General features: G+C 40.4%; 1 protein-coding gene across 2 annotated transcripts in view; it reads left to right on the forward strand.

The window, feature by feature from the left end:
* Window positions 1–14,919, forward strand: part of TDRD7 (tudor domain containing 7) — a 50,740-nt gene extending 35,821 nt beyond the window's left edge. For both annotated transcript variants that reach the window (XM_067315346.1, XM_067315347.1), the window contains exons 8-17: window positions 4,171–4,357; window positions 5,990–6,101; window positions 6,691–6,893; window positions 7,029–7,163; window positions 8,876–8,956; window positions 9,237–9,371; window positions 9,733–9,843; window positions 11,425–11,924; window positions 12,359–12,519; window positions 14,437–14,919. In XM_067315346.1, coding sequence (XP_067171447.1) covers window positions 4,171–4,357; window positions 5,990–6,101; window positions 6,691–6,893; window positions 7,029–7,163; window positions 8,876–8,956; window positions 9,237–9,371; window positions 9,733–9,843; window positions 11,425–11,924; window positions 12,359–12,519; window positions 14,437–14,657 — 1,846 coding nt within the window. In that variant the 3' untranslated portion in view covers window positions 14,658–14,919. The remainder of the gene's footprint in view (window positions 1–4,170; window positions 4,358–5,989; window positions 6,102–6,690; window positions 6,894–7,028; window positions 7,164–8,875; window positions 8,957–9,236; window positions 9,372–9,732; window positions 9,844–11,424; window positions 11,925–12,358; window positions 12,520–14,436) is intronic.
* The last annotated feature ends 8,285 nt before the right edge of the window (window positions 14,920–23,204 follow it).

Here is a 23,204-nt window from a genome sequence, read left to right on the forward strand (position 1 = left end):
TTTTAGTTGGTTTGAAGTGACATGACCCAAGAAGAAGAAGAAAATCACTTTCCTACAGCTACTGGCTGAGTTCCTCTTGGTACAGCCCAGGATACTGTTGCCTTTCTTTGCTGGCAAGGCACATTGCTGGCTTGTGCTGGGCTTGCTGTCTATCAAGATTCTTGAAGCCTTTTCTGCAGAGCTATTCCCAAGCCACTCCATCCCCACCTCTGTCATTGCCAGGGTTTCTTCCTCGCCAGGCGCAGGACATGACACTTATCCTTGTGGAGTATCATGAGGAATGGGCTGACAGGAACCTCCAGCCTGTCCAGTCCTCCCTGGGTGGCAGGCCTGCCCTCAAGTGTATCAGCTTCACCCTCCACCCTCACCCTCAATTTGGTGTCATGTGCAAACTCTGAGTGAGCACTCCAGTGCCACCTCCAGGTCACTGACAAGTTAAACAGGACAGGTCCCAGGATAGACCTTGTATGGTATTCCACTTGTCGTCAGTCTCCAGGTAAAGTATGTCCCATTAATCACTATGCTCTGAGCTGATCATCTAAACAGTTTTTAATCTATCTAGTTGTCCCCACATCAGGACTGTAATATCTGAACTTGGATACAAGAATATTGTGGGAGATAGTGTCAAAAGACTTGCTAAAGTTGAGGTAAATGACATCCACTGCTTTCCCCTCTTACAGAAGTGTACTCATCTTACCACAGAAGGCAATCAGGTTGGTCGGGCATGATTTACCCTTGGCAAATCATAGTGATTTACTGGCTATTCCCCATCACCACCTTCATATGCCCAGAAATGCATTCTAAGAGAAGTCACTCTGATTTTTCCCAGGGACCAAAGTGAGGCTGATCTGCCTGTAGTTCCCCAGATTGATCTTTTGGGCTTTCCTAAAGATAGCAGCAACACTTAGTGTTGTCTGGTAATTGGAATCTTCCCCCATCTTCATGACCTTTCAAAGATGATAGATGACTGATGTCCTTGCAAGGCTCTCTTAGCACCCTCGTGTGCATCCTGTCTGATCCCATGGGCTTGTATGGTTCAAGTCTTCTCACATAATCCCTGACTTGATCCTCAGCTCCTGCTGGTATGACTGAGTATCCACCCATTAACTTGTGTTCAAAATGTTAAGTTGCTTTTGTGGCTTATGCAACAAATACCTCCTGTGAAACATTTGTGATCATTTTCCTTCAAATATCCTTCTGAGATTTTAGCCTGCATGGTTTTATTTTTCTAATACATAGTCAGTTCCAGTTGCTCAGATGATACTCATGCATACTGCAGGTCATCCTGGAAGGCTTTGTATGTAAATGATGAACTCTATCAGATGTGAGATAGAAGAGAAATTGCAAAGGATGTCCCCAGTACATTCTGTTTTTTCTGAGATGAAACAGTGCTTTTCCCAGCTGTTGAAGAGAACTAAAGATAGCTATCTTAAATGATTTCAGCATCCTTCCAAATGTTTACTGTAATTTTTTTTTCCTTTTTCCTAGTAGCAGCAAGATTAATGCGGGTGGTTTTTTTGCTTTACAGTTTTTAATCAACCATGGAAAAGAAGCTTCAATTCTTAGGTTTTTACCCCTATCCTGAAAAGGAGGTATCATCTCATCCAACACATTTTCCCCAGTCTGGCCACAGACTACAGCAGGCAGAGATCAGGACTTTAGTCACCAACATAATGGAAAGATACAGTTAAAAAGAATTTTCAGCTCCCTAATTTCAAAACACCTTCTACTGGTGGCTGTATCTTCCTCCCTAACTTACAGGTAGGGAAGTGGAGGACCACATGTCTTTCTGTAGGTGAAACAGGTCTGTGGCACAACAAGAGCTACTGTCTGACTTCTAGTCCTGCTTACAGAATGCAGCCTTGCTGTTGCCTCCAATACTGGCCCAGTGAGGGGAAGGAATTCAGCTTGGCTAGTAAACAGTATTTCTGTCTTACTCCAGAATGAAGTGGATAGTGGATCACTGATGATAGTAACTGTGCTCTGGCTCAGTGTCTCATTTGACAAGAGTGTCTGTAAGCAATAACGTAGCATGCTGCATCCATGTGAGCTGGAACAGCCTGCCTTATGACGTTCTGAGTTGAGGCTGCTTTGTTAAAAATTTCCTCTAAAGTGGCAGTTCCCGAATTTTAGACCATGGTTCTCGGACAATATTAAGCAATAAATTTCGTGAACTTGTTGTTCTGTGTAGGTATATGGTGTTGATTACACTTTCATGGACAAAGTCACTCATCTTCAAGATCAAACAGGTCTTGAAAGAAATAGTTTTTTTGGCCATGGAAAAAAAATGTTTGTATGGACATACAAGAAGGAAACAATGCATGGACTCAGTTTTCCTTTGCATGTCCTAGCAGTCACTTTCACTCCTTCTATTTAAGGACGGTATAGAGGCTACCAGTTGATGCTGGTTTTGGCAGCATTAGTAAAATCAAGATTCCCCTTTGTGTCTTGCTTGAGCAATATCTCTTTACTTTCTTGGCATATGACTAAGTGTTGCTTGGCTGAAGCCTTTGTATTGGAGTACTAATTAAGACAAAATTCAAAAGTTTTGAGCTATTTCAAATTTGACACTGTGGACAGTTCTTTAAGAGTTCTGTTGTAGGCAGAATGAAAGTGAGATGATGCAAATGTTCTCAGATATTCTCTATACACCTACAACAGTGCGAAGGCAGAGATGATATGCTAGGTCCTACAATGGAATTCTTGCAAGAAATAATTGTCACTTTTATCTTCAACTACTTTGTGTTTCCCAGCTAGAGGTCTGGTACTTTTTTCCCCACTTTTAACCCTTAGAATAGACAAAATATTACAGTTTTTTTTCCACTACGAGAACATAACTACTCTGTTCCTTTCACAATGAAGCAGCAAGCTTGACATGTGAATTAGTTCCAGTTGAGAATGGTGCTGAATGCGTAGCAGATGACTTGCAAAGTCTGACCACCTGCATGTAGATTAGCAGACGCTCTTGAAAAATTATTGTTCCAGATTCTTTTAACAAAAAAAAACTTGGAAAGCAATCTCAATCATCTTTGATCAGCCAAAAAGCTTTTTAATGCAATTTTTACCTATTCCCTGAAAATAGTGAGGCAAGAAGTTCTGAAAAATTCAAGATACTTCTACTTTCTGTTAAGTATCTTTAAGAAACAAATGTTAAGAAGTAAACTTTTGAGTAGCATATACCCATCTACCTGTCTCCACTCCAAGTTCCTTATGAATTATGTGAATTTTTGCATAGAAACAAAAGAGCTGTTAAGCTTGAAAACAATATATAATTGAATGATATGGTAATAGAAAACCCTCATTTGCATAAAGACAGTCTGGGAAATAATCAGATGCAAGTTAATCATTTTAACAAAGTTAGCACAGTATGTCATAGTACAATAACTGCACTAATCCTGGATGTATATCCAATTTTCATAATAAACTTATCTTTTTATAGCACGATATACCAAACATTATGGTAGAAATAACAGTATTAATCATTTTGCAAACAATTTTAATGTAGTTAAAAGTAGCTGCTAACATAACTTTGGAAATAAGTTTTTCTTCTGTCTTTTCTAATCTGACTTGTTCCTAAAATGTTTAGAATGTCCTATTTGGATCTTTCACTAAGTTTATGTGACAGACTGCTTTGGTATGAGCAAGGTCAGCAGTCTAATATCAAAATCATTTTTAAGGCTAAGAAGAGAGTAAACAGGAGATGGTTTGACAGATGATCTCTAAAGCTATTTTAAGTGCCTTGTGCTTTGATCAGCTTTCATGAAAACCTGATTGATTAAGCTGGTGCTCCTAATGGCAGAGGAACTTCAGAGATGACATACTAGTTCTGTATTGTACCTGGTCCCTGACGCTACTCTGCTCTTCTGGTCAAGTTCCTCTACATTGTTGTAATAAACAAGTAACAGCTTTTACTAGAAATCTAGTTGAGCATGTTAGACTTTATGCTGCTGGACCATATTCAGCTCTGGATGGTACCAATTTTTGTAAGAATTGCTACTTTTCTATAGCCCTCTTAATCAAAAAAGAGTTTCAATGCTGATGTGCTTAGAAACTATATTTATTTATAATTTATTCACACTTGAATATTCATATGAGCATTCCTTTGTTTTCGCTAAGCCTTTTGTACTCATATCCTGACTCTTGCATTTTGTTTTTTCTGAAATACTGTAGGTATGTGGGTAAAGATTATTCTTCTGCCCAGGAACAAATGGAAGATGAGATGAAAGAATACTATAGTCAGAATCCTACAGTGTCACTGGTTCAGTCTGTAAGTGTTGGGCAAATTGTTGCTGTACGTGTTGAGGAAGATGCGTGGTTGCGTGCTCAGATAACTTCTGTGGAAGACAACAGAATAAAGGCAAGCAGCTATTTGTTCTGGTGCTTGAAAAAAAACCTTGAAACAGTTCTCTTTTTTAGATAAGCAGTCAGTTCTTAAACATGCTACAATAGCATTCTCTCCTTCCCTGTCTGGAAATATTTCTTTTTTCAGTTACATGAAAAACTAAGAACTCTTTTGAAGTTGCATGATTGTCTAAATTAAATGATCTTTCAGTCCCATCCCCATTCCCCCACCCCATAAATACTTTGTTTTGGGGGTTGTTGGTTTGGTTTGTATGGGGCTGGGCACTGTAGCACTTCTGTGCTGGTAAAAGTACCTTTGATAGTCTTGTGAAGAATAGGTGTAGTAGTGCTGTTTTGGAGTGGGGCATGGGAAGGGAAAGCGAAGAGAGAAATGTGAATAGGCTAAAGACCTATGACCCATATCTAGCCTGAAGTCTTGCACCAAAATATCCATCACATTCATTAAACAGCAAGACAGTGGGAAGAATATACTAGTGTTTCAACTTCTTTGCTCACCTAACTAGATCCAGTATTCTAGGAGTTACCTGATCTGCTTGTTAGTTAAACACTTTTATCTGAGATTATTTAACTCCTCTGTTAAACCTTTCCTGAGCCAAACAGACTCTTCTTGTTCATCTGCTACAAAGCTAGAACATAACTGAATTGTAAAAACAATTTCAAACTTTTCAGTTATTCCTTACTTAATGAAACATTATGTTTTTATTTTTTTTCTTTCCCTAGTTAGGTGACTTTTCACCAAGATCTGCTTAACATACTTCTAATGTTGATCCATTTCATAAATGTTTAAATAGTACATGTATTAGAATTAATCATTCAGAAAGCTAGTGTGATACCCTTCAGCTGAAATTTGAAGGGTAAAGTGTCAATTTTGTAAAACATTAATGTTGATTTCAGAGAAATGGAAAGGATAGTGATAGCAAATATGCCTCTGACGTCTCTCAAGCCTGAATAGCAGCAGAAAGAAGGCCACTGCTGCACTGCAGCGTTTGCAATCATCCTCAGACCTCCCTTTTGCAAGTTTGGTATGCAGACACTTTGCATGTTAAAGTTTAGAAAACTGCTATAAAAGGCCCTGTCAAAGACTTGTTTCTCTCGCCTTAGCCCTGATTACCTTTTGCTAATCAGCAGTTTCCCTACTGATTTCCTTTAATACCTGTGGTATTTGTAGCGAAGTTATTAGAAGCATACATCAAAACGATCCTCTTAAAGCTATAAGTACAAAAGGCAAACTGTAGAATGGCACTGAAATGGTACTTGAGTTTTCAACACTTTCAAACTTTAAAATTCAAAATTGCCAATTTATTACTTTTTTTTTCATGCAACTTCAGGTAGTGTGTGCTGAGTCTTTCCAGCACTCTTTCTGTGAAGAACAGACTTTCTGTGGAATGGTTGGAGAGGATAGTTTTAGGGATCTTGAAGAAGGCTTTCCTTGATAACTCTGAACATCGAAGCAGTGAAACAAACATAAGGCTAATAGCAATATATAATACTAAATTACTGAGCAGTGGCTTGCCTATTCAGTGGATGCACAGAGAATGGGATAACTGAATATATTTTCCCTAGACTCAGGAACATATTCTTAAAAAGATATTAATGAACTTGTTTTTATTTCCTTTTCCATTATCAGGTGTGCTATGTTGATTATGGCTTCAGTGAGGTTATTGAAAAGAACTATGTGTACAAGCTAGGCAAACAGTTCTATTCACTTCCATTTCAGGCTGCAAAATGTAAACTGGCAGGTAAGAGAAAGCCACTGTTGACTCTACAGCTTGCTGTTGTGTGACTTATGGATTGAAGCATCTCAACCTGGGTGTTGGGATCCTTGTTAATAACAACTCTGTTAGATTCTGTCCAAGACAGTTTAGTTTAAGCAGATGCAAGTAGGTGTGGAAGGAAGGAAAAGGAGAGCAAAAGAAGCAAGGAAGGTCCTTCCCCTCTCAGTACTTGCAGAATTCCTAGACTGTGCAGGAAACTTACCTTCCCCAAACTGGCCATTTCTAACTTTTACAAATTGTATTTCAAATGTATAGAATTGCCAGAAATGAGCTTTATTTTTTTTTACTTTTGATGCACTCTTTTTCCTTTACCCTTTTGCCTTGATTCTTTATGAAAAAGGTGGGGGGGGTTGTTTTTTCTTTTTTGGAGGGTTTTTTTTAGATGACTTTCTATGTTAAGGAGGGAGAAATTAAGCAGAGTACAAGTAGGGATGCAATATGACTTTCCAACTACATCCTGATTCTTGGAAAGACTACTGTTGCAAACACAAACCTGATTATTATATTTTCCTTCAAATAAAGTGATATGTGAAAAGTATGGCTTGTCTTACAGGGCTGGAATTCTTCTGTGATGATCCTGTTTTAGTAAAGACTGTGGAATTGCAAACTTGCAGCAAGATATTTGCTGTGGAAATATTGGAAAAGAGTGATATTCCTCTTCTTGTTCTCTATGACACATCTGGAGAAGAGGATATCAACATCAATGCTACCTGTCGGAAGGCGTTGTATGACAAGTCCCTTGAACTGCACCTACAGGTACCATCTTCCTGTTTCTTTCTTAATTCATTAAAAAGTACTCAGGTCTTGGATGTGTAAAAAACAATATGCAGAAATTTGCTGAGTTTTTGTGTATGTGCTTTTCCCTTTCTTGTCAAAATCTTACCATTGCAGGTAGATGCGATATATACCAATGTCAGAGTAACCAGCGTTTCTTCTGATGGAAGTCTGTATTGCCAAGTACCATCTAAAGGCTTGTCCAGGCTTTCTGAAATCTTGCAGAAGCTAGAAGACTACTTCCATTACAAGGTAGGTCTGTGATGAGGAGGGAAGTGGTGGGATAATGTGATATTTCTTCAGTTTATCAATCCTTTTTCTCACACAAGTTCAAGTTTCTGAGGTAGCTATAGACCATATTCAAAATGGCTCCAAATTCTGAACTTAGTCTTTGAGAGACAAACTTCAGAGTGAAAGTTTCTTTTGATTCTCTCTTGTTCAGATGTTGTCTCTGATGCTGTCACTGTCAGTAACTGCTTATAACATTTCTTGAGTAGTTTGTATAGTAACAGAATGGCTCTTAAGGGGAACTTCAGGTGGAAACTTCAGAGGAAGCACTGCTTCAGACTAATTAAAAAATCTGTGTGTAGCTACTACCATATACTGTTCTCTGGAGATCTGACTCATATGATGGAGTTAAGGTGCATGAACCACCTGGCCCATAGCACAGTGTGTGCAAAATGTCAAAGAGCAGTGTAACCAAAATCTGTTCTTTTTAGCCTGGCTTCCTTGTGGGTTGTATGGTCTTGATCTGGTGTGCTTGCATACCTGGTCCCTGTACCCTGTAGTTTTTGAACATACTGACCAGTTTCAACCAGACTGATATATAGGCAATGTTCTCAAAAGAATTAAGTTGCCTTTAAGTAGGCTGTGGGCCCAGATGTCTGTATGCAGGCATATACACCAAACCTAATTAAACGTTAAAGAATTTATGCAAAAGAGGAACATTCTAAGAGAACCTAAGTTGTGCAACATCCAGCTGAAGCATTAGAGAATCAAAACATGAAATGCAGATCCTTGAAAAGTCTGGCACTGTTAGCTCCACTGCTTGTGAAATGCACAACACTTCACACTTCAAAATGTTTCAACATTTCAGCATTTTTCAAAATGTTTTTAGGTGTACAAGTTGAGCCTTAGACCTGTTGAGACAAAAACTCTGGAAATTATCTTGAGCATATATCAGTTATTGAGATTCAGTTTCAAGCAGGCTGAACACTGAAGGAAAGAGCACAAAGCCCTGAATGGTTTAGCCACATCAAGACAGCCAGCCAGTCAGATATTTAAAAGGTCCATATTTTCTGGGCATAATGTATGTGAGGTGATTATTGCTATCAAAGATGGAACTTGAGATTCAGAATCTTTCAATATCTGTGTGTGTATGGGCATGAAAGAAGCAGTATTAACTTTACAGCCTATCTTCAGGGGGGTTTTTTGCCTGTAAATTTCAACTAACTAAGGTGTCCTTGAGTTCTCTTGTGCTTTGTTATGTATTTAGGGTCATCGTGATTCCCATGAAGCCTTCATTTGAGGCAGTAGTAAATTTGGGTCATTAGATGTCTTGATTGAATGATGTATTCTTGAATATAAGACAGGAACTTCACCAGTTGTCTATCACAACTCTGCACTGCTCTTGCTTTTCAGAATATCAATAATAATAGTCAGTGAAGTTTATATTCTGAACTTCCAAAAGCAGAGGGAGGGTCTGTGGTTTTTTGTTTTGTCCTGGTAATTTACATCCTTTCAGCTCACTTATAAGAAGTGTTACTAAGAATTAAAGCTTTACTGGTTGGGGAAGCTTAAACAATGTGTGACACAAGATGCTTCTGAGGCTGGAAAGAAGCTTTGTGTTTGAAACTGAGCTGCTTCTCAGAATTGTGTGTTCCATGTGTGGCTTTTGTAATGATTAGTTCTGTGCCAGACAGTAATGGCTCTATGCATTATAACTTCTGTTTTTATATTTGCAGACATCTGAGTTTAATGTATCATTACCTTTCTGTGGCAAAATCTGCTTGTTTCCTTATAAAGGAAAATGGGCACGTGTAGAGGTAAGAAGTATGCAAAGAATAGCAACAGTTTCTCTGCATAGAACTGGCTTTTCCTTTTTGTTTAGCTAAATCTGGATCCTTGTTTTCCCTGAAGCTTGTTATAGTGCATGTGTCTCTGTTGTGTGGGCTAACTTATCTAAGGTTTGTCCTAAAATGTAGACTGATTCTCTGAAACAAGTGTTTGTGCAAATTTGCACAACACTGGTTCACCATTATGCTTCCCTTTTTTCCTTACCTTAATTTTTAACCTTAAAATGACACTATTCCTTTCTCATTTCAGATAACAATTGTTCACAGTAGTAGGGCACTTGATGTGCAGTTCATGGATACTGGAACAGTTGCATCTGTAAAAGTATCAGAGCTTAGAGAGATCCCATCACAATTCTTGAGAGAAGTAATTGCAATACCTCCTCAGGTATAAAGACATGTTAAAGCTAATCTATACTAGATCTTTTACCAGTGTTTGTGGTGCTGCTCCTTCTACATTTAAGTAATGAAATTATTTTTGTTCAATAGCATTCAACATTGGAGTGTATTTCGTTGTGTATCTCTGCTTGAATTAATTCATAATTTAGTCTTGTGTTTTGAGAAGATGTTGCAGTAGTGGTGTGCAAGTAATGATAGTGGTTATGCATGTTCCTCTGTGTCTGTTTGTAATACATTATCAAATCTATCTGCATTAATAAAGTTTCTGTAAATGGGAAGTTGAGTAGTAAAATGGCTGTTAGGGTTCCACATTGTTAAATTTTACCCTCTTTACTTAATTCTGTTCTTAGGCTATAAAATGTTGCCTGGCGGATCTGCCTCTCAACACTGGAATGTGGACTCCAGATGCTGTACTGTGGCTGAGAGATACTGTATTGAATTGCTCTGATTTTAGCATGAAGGTAAACAGTCAAAATGATTCTGTCACTTGAAATTTACTGACCTGTGGAAAAAACTCTGGAAGCTTAACCATTCATCAATACTTCTTTTTATAGATATGACATATAAAATATATATATAAATATATAATATTATACATATTTATATATAAAAAGTTTGTAACCAGCAGCATGAATGCAGTGTGAAGTCCTCTTCTTGCAACATTTGACATAAAACATACTTGCTTAAGGCTGTCAGAAGGTGCTTTTTCTTCTCAAGAATTTGGGAACTGACTTTTCTTTCACATTTTCCTGTGCCAATCCAAATAGAAGCTAGAATTATTTTACCAACAGATGAGGAAAAAGCCCAGTTGTTCATGTTTCCCCAGGTAAAAGGATATAAGTGTTAGGAAACTCCTGAGTTCTTTTTATGCCTCTTAAGTGAGGATAACTTTCTCTTTCTGGTCTTGGAAAGCAGCTATTTTTGTTTGCTTTTTTTTTTTTTCTAGTCTAGTATGACTTAGCATATATTACTGTATACTTAAAGTTTCTGTTCTCTTGGAACTAAAATTATTTCCAATTGCAATGTGTCACATCTAGTTCAGTTAGCTGAAAACACCTTTCTAAACGAAATCTTTTTTCCTAGATAGTGACTAAACAAAGCTGATTTCCTCTTAAAAATCTAATTACGGATACTGTCAGAGCTCTCAGGGGTACACTTTGATAAGTTTGGTAGCTTTCCTTACCTTTTGGCTTGCTTTAGCATAAAAGACCATGCACTTATAATATTGTTCCTCTAGTCTGAGACTTGACTGTTACAACTGGCTTTTCTGAACATCCTCCTCCAACACGGTTTGAATTTGGTACTGACTTTCACTTGCTTAAGTAGTAGAAGACATGTCCGTTTTAACTGTGGAAAGTTTTTATTCTTGTCTCCTATCTGCTGGCTAGAAGTAGTAATGTCTTGTGTGAATTAGTGTAGAAAGGCTAGGAAAATCTACCAGTACCTGTAAACAAACATTATATACTTTGTGAAACTAAAATTTCCATGCCTTTTTATCAAGAATGCTATCATATTTAGCATAAATAAGAAAAAATAAATGAGAAAATATTTTTATGCCAGTGCTTGAAAATTATGCGTAATACAAACCTGGAAACTTCTTTTTTTCCCCCCATCATTAATACAATAGGCTTCATCTCCCATAATAAGGAAGAGAATTCTGAAGGTTTAGGGGTTAATCTTTAACAGCATTATTTAATTGTTCAGAACTATATGGACACTAGCTAAAGTTGTCATTGAAAACTAGAATCATACACATCATCGAAAAGCAATGGTGTAGTTGAACCTGTTGGGTGGAGCAGAACTCAATTCAAGCTTTGTATTTGCTCCTTGCTAGTGGAACAGCTGTAACTGCTCTTTTCAGCTGCTGTGTTGCTTACTGTCCAACAACCATTAACACACTTGGGATAAACTCAAACACTTTTGTGCACATAGTGCAATGAACTGTCGCTGTGTTTCTGTTAAAGGCCTTAATCTTCTGTACAAAACCAGATCTGCATTTAATATTCATTAGTTAGAAGTTAAACAGCATTTTCTTTTTGAAGGTGACTAAACTGGATGGCTCAAAGGGAACTGCACACGTTTACTTGTTTACTCCAGAGAATTTCCCAGATGTGGATCATAGCATCAATCGGCAGATCATAAATGCAGACCTGTGGAAACATCAGAAAGATGTTTTCTTGAGTGTTACATCTGGCAGAACTAGCTCCACAAAGGTGACAAGTGAAACTGTTTCAGCTCTGGAGTTAACTAGTCTAGGTCCTGAGAAGAGTTTCAGTGATTCGGTCAAGCCCGCTTTAGAGCGCAGTGGTGCAGTGCCTACCATTGATATGCCTCCACTTCTACCATTGTCAAAGCTTGGTGAGCCCATGGATGTCTACATCTCGGTTGCCTGCCATCCAGGTCGCTTTGTTGTCCAGCCTTGGCAAGAGCTACATAATCTGGAAGTCCTTATGGAAGAAATGATGCTGTACTACAGCATGGCAGAGGAGAGGCCTGTGAACATAGAAAAAAACAAGCTGTATGCAGCTAAAGTTGAAAACAAGTAAGTAGATATTTGTTGAAAATGAATTCTTTGAAGGCAAGCTTTTACCTACAGCAATACTTAAATCTTGGTAAATCATCGTCCCTAGCTCTGTTGGAGTTAGTGACACATTTCTCATTATGCATTTCTCATTAAAGCTCAGCCTTGATACAGTTTCTTTGGGAAATGCTTTATGTCTGCATTGTTGACAAGGTGGCAGATGTCTGATGATATCTGAGAGATTAAGGGAGTAAATGAGGTTGCAGTCTCTTCGTGCTTCCAGATCACAGTTGGAAGAGTCGATGTCTATTCAGACTGCACCAGATCTGGGAAGCTTGAGACAGGCCTGTAATGATATTTATTATTATTATTTTGCCATAGGTAGCTTATTCTGGTGCCTTGGCTGTGTGTGAATATTAATTCAAATCCTCTACTCTTATTCTCCCTCTTTTTAGGTGGTACAGGGTGATAATAAAAGGAATTCTTACAAATGGGTTGTTGTCGATTTATGAGCTGGACTATGGTAAACATGAGCTTGTCAGCATGAAGAAAGTACAGCCACTCGTGGATGCATTTAGAAAACTACCTTTCCAAGCTATAATAGCTCAGCTTGCCGGTAGGTAGTAAGGATTTGCAATTTTTTTTACTAAAGTCATACAGCAGTAGGGCTACCAAACGAGTAGAGATGTTAAGGTGACAAAGACAAAGGCTGGTGGCATAATTGTTTTTCTCTAAAATAAGTGTGTACCTGCTTAGAGAAACCTACATAATGCATGCATACTTATGTCAACAAAGTAGCTCTGCTTTTCTTCTTTATATAGGTACTGATGGTTCTGTTTTGTTAGTCATATTTTAATGCAATGGCTATAATACATTTAATTAGTTCATACTTGAAATCCGGAGTTGCCAGAAGGGGCAGTCTGGGGGGTGAGGGAGGCAGGGCAGGGAGGCTTTCACCAAATTTAAGCAAAATACTTGGACTAAGAAAATTGGGCATAGAGAGTGTGCCTACATCAGATAGAATTAAAAAAAAAAACAAAAAACAAAACGAAAAACCCACCTAAAAGTTGGCCTCTGCTTGCTGTCTTTTTTTTCTTTTCCAAATTTCTCTGTCACTTCTGCATTGCTTTCAAAAGTATTTGTTCTTATTTAGCTGCTGCTTTTCACCTCTCTTTTTTTGGTAAATACTAATCTAGACTTCAGTTACAAAATGTGCTTGTATGAAGTGCCAGGCCATAAAGTTGGTGCTCTGATCATAGGTTGCTTTCTGTGGATCTGCTTTCCTGAATAGCCTCTGTGTGACCTTAGGGTTTGATTTAAATTAGTCAAGTTGGCTGTGTTCCCACTAGGTTGGGGTCCTAGGAGGGCAGTGCTGAAATGAAACTGATTTCTAGTTGTGTCTGTCTACTGGGGTAGTACAAGATCCAGCTGAGCAAACCAGTAAGTCATCCAATTTTCCTGCTTCAGAGAATCCAGAGTAGTTAAGCTGGCCTCTGAACTGCGTCATTATTGCCAAAGCAGTCCAATAAAGCCAAGGCAACCAGTAACTATTTGCTTGCTGTTCTTCCACTTTTGCTCCCTTTTTCATGTCTGTTTGCTCTCATGCTCTATTTTCTTGTACAATCTCTTTTGCTTCCCCACTATAGCCTTTCCTCATTTGGATTACTCTTTTTCAACTGCTGACTTCTCATTCCTTCTGTAACCTGCAGGAGCTGAGTATCTGTACTGTATTGTCCTATCAGTAGCAAGCTGCTGCTAGTAGCTAAAGTCAAGTGCCATCGCTTTGGTACTTTGCTTCTTTTATCCGTAACTTGCTGCTTGGATATTCACATACAGTGTTTGAGCCCCTTGTGTCCAGATGCTGCACACCAGCTGTGGTCTGGGAAGACCAGGTCTGCAGCAGTCACTTCTTTCTTGGTGGGTGACAGCCACATTCAAAAACCCGTTTGGATTCTAGTGTCACATCTCTGAGCAGACCTGCCTTGTGGGATGCTGATGTCAAAGAATAACAGGAGTTGGGAGGCATTTCTCTTCAGTTCCGCTCTCTGCGGATGTAGCTTGGGACTTGCAGATTTGGCAGATATTTTAGTAGCTGGTATTGTTTTGAGATGAAGAAAACTTAATCTAAAACAAGCCTCTCGATATAAATCATTTCAGCAACATCAGGCAGAATAAGCAAGCACCAGTTTCTTTCGAAAAGATCTTTGCTGGTATCTGATTTGTCTGGGTAACATGGCTTGATTGTACATGGTAGCTACTACAATTTGAAATGCACATTGCCTTTCACTTCCTCAAACTTATCTGTATCTTAAGACTTCAAGAAGAGATAAATAGCCTATTCTCTCTAATTAACCTTGTATGCATGGGAGATGAGTGAGCCTGCATTTTTCTAGAGGTAAGCTGCTTTCAGTAGCACTTCCTTGAAATGTCTGTTTTCTCAAGTATTTAAACTTGCCCCTGTTCTTTATAAACTAGATGATTCAGATTAGTCTAGTCTAAAATGACCTTCTGTTTTGCATTATATTTGTCCTAGGAGTGAAAAACCAGCAGTGGTCGGAAGAGGCATCAGTAGTGTTTCGGAATCGTGTAGAGAAGAAACCCTTGGTGGCACTGATACAGGCAGTTAATGAAAGTACTAACTCTTGGGATCGAAAAATAGTGACTTATTTAGTGGACACGGCTCTTCCAGATACCGATATATGGATTCATGATTTTGTGTCTCAAGATCTTGTGGAGTTTTCAAAGGTTAATTAATCATAACTTCTGAAATGTAGCAACTCAGATTCTTTAGCAATAAAAGAAGTAACAAGCTTTTGAAGAGAAATTTAACTGTTCTTACATGGCCTTGAAGATATGAAAGTGATAAATTTGAAAAATCTGCTTGTGTTCTGTGAAACATTTTATTTAACAAGTTTGGGTTCTCTTGACTTCAAGTTGACTTTCTGAAAACTTGCACTTTGTTTACCACTGTAACACTAGACTATTTGGGTGAAAATATTAAAAAAGTTATTTATCAGTAAAACATTGACTTTTTTTTCTTGTGATCTTTTCCTCATTTGGGGGGCTTCTTCAGTAAAAACTCACAGCCATTATTGGACACTCCTCCCTTGTTTTTAACTTGTATCTGTATTACTTGTGAAACAAGGAAGCAGTTGTCATTATTTCTGAACTTAGTGTCTGAGATGTACATTATTGGTGAGGGAGTTTTCCCCACTCTTAACTTGCTAAATGTTGAATAGGTGAAAATGCCTAGTTTGGGGGCAGGGAGGTCAGAGACTGCATTTGTATGGTTAACTTTCCCAGAAAGATACCTACTTTTATTATGCTTACTAGTTGATTTGCTGTTCCTTAGAAATGATATCACTAATTCTTTCTTCTCCTGTTCCCCCTACTCCCTGGTTGCTAGAGTCATGGCATTTCTTTCCCTCTTTTTTTTGGTAGCACATTCCTGGTATGCATCTGAGGAACTCTCAAAAACGGCTGCTTCTGGGGAATGGCAGCAAGCAATGTCTTATAAGCACAAGGATCAGTGCTTACTAGATTCCTAAACACTGTATTTTTGGCCCTGTTTAGATTTTAAGGGCCTTAGAAATATTCAGAGGAGCTGTAGACATTATTATATCTAATAGTCTGCTGCCTAGATGTGAGTTTGCTTTTCATAGTCCCTTGGGATTGTTAAACACAATTTTAAAGCTTTTCAAAGCACAGGCCAGTGGAAGGAATGTTTCTGCTGAACATAGCTTTATAATCTTTCTAGTAATACACAAGCTGAGCTAACAGACTCTGTCCATGTGCTCTCTGCCTTGGGAAGGGTGAGAGCTGTTGCCTTTTCAGTGAAGTTAACAAGGAGAAGATTTTTCCATTGCATTACTGACCACCTCAGACTGGGCAACAAAACTGAAGTAGACCAGCCACTGATTTGGAAGGATGCATCCCTCAGACTAGTGGATTTCCAGCTGCTTTCCCCTTTTATAGAAAACCTAGAGTTAATTATTTGTACACAAATATCTGTCTAGATATCTTTTAGAAGCCTTGGGTTTATTCATGTGATACTTCTGTGTTTTGGGAGTCAGTTTCAGAAAAGTTGATTAGACAAATGGCTCAAATAGCCGGGGGGGGGGGGGGGGGGAAAAGCCTTTTCTGCAAAGCTTTAATAGCTTGCTTAATATCACACTCTTGTATGCATCACATCACTGTTACAGGCAACAAAAATTGTAGACTCTGAATTACCAGCTTGTTCTAGGTAAATGGAGGGGTTGGCTTTCTGATGGGTTCCCTTCCTAGTCAAACGGTGAAAGTTTGCCCTCAGTCTTAGCCCTGTGCTTCAGTCTCTTGATGTTCAGAAGCGCTTTAAAGGACAAGTGACCCAGTGGTCAGCTTGGATTGTAGCATTAACATGTAGTGTTAACACTTCTCTGACTTTCCTGGATCAGAAGTGCCTAAGGAAGATGGAAGGCTCTCTTTGCATAGTGACAGCAAAGCCATTTAGGGCTGTGGGACTTTGGCTTTTCTACTAGCAGAAAGCCTGTGTTAATCCCCCGGTGCAGATGGAGGGAGGTAGTCCAAGTTACGCTGCTGATGACAGTGTAGAAAAACTTTTCAATAACCAGCGAAGAGCCTTTTATTTTTGAATGTAAGCAGTGACAGCTCAGTCTGTTAGTCTGGTGTAGTGAATATTGCGGACTATTTTGAATCTGTACTCATGTCAATAAGGAACCCTGTCCATGTTCACATGCTGTTTGTATTGTTCCGAAGTCCTGCTGTTCTGCTGTTTGGTTGCCAGTGTCCAAAATAATGTTGTAGTAATGTAACAAAGCTCAATACCAGGCCCTTTAGGATGAGAAGATGGTTTTATTTTGAAACAAAACTGAAGCAAAATTGACTTGTCATTCACATTCACATACCTACATCCTCACAAACGACAGGATCTGTTGTGTCCAAGATGTCAGTCCAGCATGTAGGCAGCTGGTGACTGGTCCAGGATTCCCTTGGACATGGAGGACAAGACACTTGCTGTTGAATTCTCTTCATTGCTCCTGGGTTCCTCTTAGGTTTGCAGTCATACGCTGGTTTTAAGTCTGCCTTCTGTACTCTTTAGGAACTGACAGTGATTGTGAGCTCTCCTTCCTGTTCCATCTCTGGGTGTTTGGGTGTCTTATGACTCCTACAATGTTCTCTAGCTTCCCATCATCATCTCTTACCGGCCTGAGTCTTTTCTTTAATCTGGATGTAGATTGTTCCCTCCTTTAGTCTTTGTTTCCAGAACTGGATGTCCTGAGAAGCTGTACATAGGTGTGCTGGACACTTGACTGGCTAAGAATAGGTGCCATCCACACCTGTCCTTCTTGTAGCCCTTCTCCTGCCTCTTTTTCTTATAGGTACCTCTACACATTCATACATTTCTATTAGAATTCTTCACAATACACTTAAAAAAAAAAAAAAAAAAAAAGTTGAAAATATCTTTGTTTTCCCTACCTGTTTGAGTAGTGTACTTTAAAATGCTTCAAGTGAGGTGTTCAGGAATTCAAAAGGAAAAAAAGGAAGAAAGACCCCTGGAGGCTTTTGAAATGTACACTCCTAAACCCTGGATTATAATTCAGAGTGCTAGGAGAAACTGATTGCTGTTGCAGTTCACCCGAAATTAGATAATCCAGCCATTATTGTTTGGCATTTTCTGATCAAAGTGAGGTGCATTATTTCAAATACTATACGTATACATGGAAAGTATATATTCCCACCAAGCCTGCACTGAGACTCTTCATCTTCACGTGGGGCAACCTTGATTGGAGGAGATATACACTGGAATTCCTTGTAAATTATGTTTCAGGAGTCAAATATGGGGAAAGGTGATTGCTGAGATTCATTGGGAGCACAGGCCTGGCAGGTTTGGTAAGGAATCTCACTTAGGGTGTCAGATACAATGATATTTCTGGAGAAGGCTGTTCAGATTAGAGAAATTAAAGGAAAACTGGGCAGAAATGGAACTATGACTTGGAAATATGCAGTGGATATATAACAATTAGGATGGGAGAAAATGCATGCATGAATTCTGAATGAAGGAGCTCTTTAAGCTTGTAACACTTATCTTCACCCTTGATCTAATTTTCCTATAGTTCTGGAGAAAGCCTGAGCTAAACAGCAATGAGTCTTCTTAGAGCTGCTGTGAGTGCCTCTCTGCCTGGACTGTACACAGGGTGTAGCAGAGCCTGTATGACTAGAGCATGCAGTGATAAACTACCGAATTGCTAGTTAAATGCAAACTGCTAGTTAATATGGTTCTGTCCACATTGAAGTACACTGAGATGAGATTCTTAAGTGTACTTGTTGGGGTAGAAGTTACATTACAGCTGAGAGAATTCAACAGCCCACTGCTCCCTCCTGCCCCCAGGACCAGTTCTGTAGTCTCACACGTTTATTATGCCAGCTCTGGCACTGCTATCCTTCTGGCTGGAGGTGAAACATTATATTTTAATGGCTGAGCTAAAATGGTTTGAAGCCACCACATCTAAACAGCCAACCTTTTCTTCAGTAGCTGTCACAGTTCCCTTAAGGAGATTCTTGCAGTAAGTGACCATATGAGTTAGAAGCATAGGGTGGAATTGTACTGCAAGGAAGTCAGAGATTGTTGAGCCCAGCATCCCAGACACAAACACTGACAACTGGATCATCCGCCTCTTTGGGTTGTCATTGCAATGTCTCTGTTAAGAATTTGACAGAACTGTTTTGTGTTGTGTTGCATGTAACCTGGCATATACAGTCATGTATGTCTTCATCTAGCTTCTGGTTTCAGCTCTAGCAAGGTCACTGTAAGGCTTACAAGAGCTTTCAGCTGGATTGTGTTATTCTTTTTTTCTTTATTAGTTTCAATTTCTCCTTCCCAGCTACAGCTGCATTGAAAGAAGATGAAGAATGCAGGTGAAGAAGTCAACGTGTTTGTGAACTGCTCTAGGGTAGATGTAACTCAGAACAGTTTCATTCTGTGCAGGGCTGCTTCGGAGCCTGCAGATCTGAATGGACTAAAGAGAGAATTAAGGTGTAGCTCTTTAGGATGAGACAAGCACTTTCCTGAGCTCCTGAAGAGTGTGAGAGTTTTCTTATGTGTTTAAGAGCATGTGCCCACCATCGTCTGCAATCTTGCAAATTTTAATTGTGTGCTAATTGATGATTTCAATGGCATAGGGAAGTTTACTGGAACTGTTGTGAAGTTTTGTTGGTTGGTTGAAAAATACACCTGCTGTATTTGCGCACTTTGAGACTTGCTGACCTGCTGTTGGCCTCTAGTTGCTTTGCACCTGAGAGCTGATAGAGCAGGGTTTGGGACTCTACACCTGTAGTAACAGGGGAAAGAGTCTAGCACATGTTTAGAGATTGAGGATGCTTTTTGAGCTTGTTGGCTGTTCCTGTGGTTTACCTCATTCTCTTCTCTGTGAGCTGACTGCTCCAGGGTCTAAAAAGCACAGATCACAAAAAAGGACAATATTCATTCAGCCTAATGCATCTGCACAGCTCATTGCTGGATTCTTCACATAGGCTGCTTTGTATGGTGCCACGGGTTAGGCAGCAGGTGATCAAACAGAATACAGTCTAACTGATCAGCGTCCCAAGACAGCACCACTGTCTGTATAAGAGATTCTTTTCGTGCTAATCATCCTGTATGTTTTAACCATTTTTTAATGTGTGTGTCAAGCATACACCCAAAATACACTAAGAGAACACCGTCTTCAGTTCATACTCTGTATCTACAGGTTACATTTAGATATCTCCCTGTCTTCACACCTGCTGTACAATACCACTGTCTTACATAGATCTTTACTAGTCTATGGACTACAGCTACTCTGCTGTTACCTAGTTATTTATCTGTTGTGTTCTTAGGCTGTCCATGGTTTCACCTGCAGAGCTATGATCTTACAGCATTTCTTAATGTTATTGCTTTATCCCACTTACCAGGCTATAAGATTCTCTGATCAATTTGGTAATTGAGCTCATTGTGCTATTTAGGTACGTTTTGTGTTCTTGCTTTGAAAAATGTGCAATGGTTTTGGCTGTGAACCATGTTCAATGCTTTTAAGTTTGTTGAAGTCCTGATCCAAGGAAGTGCTTAGCAAAAGTTGCATCTCCTGTTCCTCAGGAGGCATTAGACCTGCATTCTCTGTGTAACTTGTTAATTCACACAGAACGTTGTCTGCTTTTTAACTTCTGGTTTTTAGCGGTCTCTGTTCGGGGTTTGTTGTAAACGATTTCTCTGCTTCCGTGAACGTATGACATTTCGCCAGGCTCCACTGCATGTGTCTAAATCTAGCAGGTGGTGGAATTACTGTTTCACATATCTTTCCATTCTGACTGCTATGAGGAAGGCCTCTACTGGAATCCTGCACGGAATTCTGATCACTGTCCTACAGGAAAGATATGGACTAATTATAAAGAATCCAGATGAAAGCAAGGAGAACAATTGAAGTTTTATAGGCTTAAATAGAAGGCTTTGGAATCAGTCTGGGTAACAGGAGGCTGAGGAGGGAACACTTGTAAAAGGTTTCAGTGATGAAGAATCTGATTTTCATGTCTAGGGAGGATATAGGTTAGATGTTAGGAAAACTTGCTAAAGGGAGGGAAAGCCTGGAAATTCATTGAAATCCCAATTTCACTGTAAATTCTAAAAATAGGTAGGACAAGCATCTACTGAGACCCAGTTGATTCTCCCTTGGGATGTGGAGATGGAGTGTGTAATACTTAAGACCCTTATCTGATGTACATTTCTAGCCAGGAAGGAGAAAGCAGTGTTGTTAGACATGTTTTGTAGACCTTTGTGAATTTTATAAACTCGAAAGTGAGCATTCATTACTTGAGGAAAATAGATGAAACCGTAATAATTAAAAACCAAAGTAGAGCTCTTTTTGTTCACAGTCTTCAGAAAATAAGCACTTTCAAACCATCTCTTTTCTCTTTATTCCATCCCACCCTTTTTTTTTAAGTTTACTAAGCTTGGAGCACTTATTGTCAGTTCTTACACAGAAAGCTGAGTTCAGGCTCTCAGTTTTAAGGACTGGATTGGGATGATGCTACATGCTTCCCCACATGTGATTTGGGAAGTTCAAAAGATTTCAGCTTTCAGAGGCCGCCCTTTCCTCCAGGCTGGAAGAAGCTGTGGTAAAAGATGGCTCCCAGTGAACTGCTGCTCTCAGTAGGATTAAATTCTCCAAGGGTGAAGCTGGCCTGCAGACCAGGTGAAAGAATAAAGGCAACTCCAACAGAAATAATCATCAGTCTGTTTTCTCCTTGTCTCCCAGTTTGTGCCCCCCAGGTCATTTCCAGGAACTCTGTTTTGTCACCATGAGAATCCTCTTTGCCAGCCCAAAGTGCTCCTTCTTTGCAAATGAGTTCTTCTGCTTCCTACCACCAAGGTTTCCACTCCTGAACTACCCTTTCCCAGTTATTGGAGGCTTCCAGTTAGCTGCAAAGCTCTGTTGTCTCCGCGTTTTCACCACGCTCATGCTTTGTTCTCACAATTGCCATGCATCAGGCAAACCTTAGAGCCTAGATTCTCACATACTGATGGCATTAGACAAGAAAAGTGATGAGGAATCAAGCAATGAAAAAAAATCAATTTTCAGCTTTCATAACGCCTGAGAGTTTCTTTTTGTATTCTTGTGTTCTTGCTGCTGGTTTTCAGACCGGCTATTCTGAGCGGGAAAGAAGGCTGTTCTGTCGCGCTGTGTGAAGCCGGAGCTTCGCTAGGGCGAGAGGAACTTGTGAACCTGCTGAGCCATTGCTTTGAGAGCTGTTTTGAAATGGGGCTTAGGTGTACTTGGAGTTAGCAGTATTTGGTGCCTTGTGAATAGTGCTATGAGATGCGTTACTTGCAGCATTTGTTGGTGTGGTGTGTCTTGGTAGCTGGCTAAAAAGATAAAGTATCACTGATATTTATTCTGAAAACAAGTGTGCTGAGAAGCTGGGTTAATTTCTTGCTTAATGAAAACACGGCATGTGCTTTCTGAGGGAACTGTAGCACCCACCTTGGACAAGTTCTGGTTCCCATGAAGCCAGATCTGACAGTAGCCAGATGGGGAATAAAAATAAGTGGCTTGTGTATATCAACATATGCAAAGCCAACAGGGGCTTCTAAGGAAGCTTGGTGGTGCATGTGCATCCTGTCTGAGCTGCTCACCACTTGCACACCCTTGAGAAAGACTACTGGTAAGCAGGCAATTTCGATATGAGCGCTTAGATTTGTCTGAACCGGTATTGGTCAAGCTTCTTCCACTGAAGAAATTCTGGTGTTTGGTTGGGCCCACCAGCGGGTGAAACAGGTGGTCCGCAACACCCTTTTCATTCCTGCCAGCAGCTGAGATGATGCCAGTGTCTTGGTCCACAATGCTGTTTGCATCTATGAGGCACACAGTGGATCCGGTGTTTGGCAAAGTCCGCCTTTGTGTCCTCCGTTTGGCCCAGATGTGGCCAATATTTCTAGGGGTTACCTGCACATCTTTCTCCAAATGCTGTATGACACAGAAGAACTTCAGCGTCAGCATGGTTAGGAGTATGACAGGCAGTGAAAAAAGGCCAAGTACTGTCTCATGGAGACTGGGGGCACTTGCAGATGAAGGGTGTTGCTAGGCCCTGGAAGTACGGGGCTGGAGAAGCCTTCAGATGGACCACCCTCCCCTGGTGCAGCTGGGGACCCCTCCGCTTTCTGCGTGTGGCTGCTGGCAGAGACTGGACAGCAGAGGTGAGGAGGAGCTTGGGGTGATACTTCACAGAGGAGCTGCCTGAGATTTGTCCTGCAGTTGGGGTGTTAGGAAAAGATCGTAGAACGAATCCATGGGGCTTTACAGTTACTCGAAGGTGAGAGAGGGGAAGGAAGATTAGACAGCACCGTTGCAAGAACTGTTTTGGCACCACAAGGTCGGAAGGCAGCTAAGCAGACAGATGGCAGACTTGGAGCTGCTCTAGAAGGTGGCTGTCACTGGATGTCCGTACTTGGCAAGCCATTAGGGAGTAAAATAAGACGCTGAACTGGTAGGTGCAGAGATAAACCTGATGTTTGCGGGAGAGCAGCTTTTGCAAAGCGGGTTCGCAGAATCCATCCTCGACGCTCTGTCGCTGACGCGCTCTGGGCCGGCGGCAGGACGCCCTCGAGGTGCCCCGCACCGGGGCTGCCCCCGCCACTCGCGGGCGCGGCCGTGGCCATGCCCGAGCCCCCCGCGGGCACGGAGCGGGCACGGAGACCCCCTCCGCCCCGGCGCGGCGCGGGGCGGCGCGGAGCACGGCGGGGCCGGGCCGGGCCGGACCCCCCGCCCCCCGCCC

This window comes from Apteryx mantelli, chromosome Z, assembly GCF_036417845.1.
Source record: "Apteryx mantelli isolate bAptMan1 chromosome Z, bAptMan1.hap1, whole genome shotgun sequence".
NCBI classification, from domain to species: Eukaryota; Metazoa; Chordata; class Aves; order Apterygiformes; family Apterygidae; genus Apteryx; species Apteryx mantelli.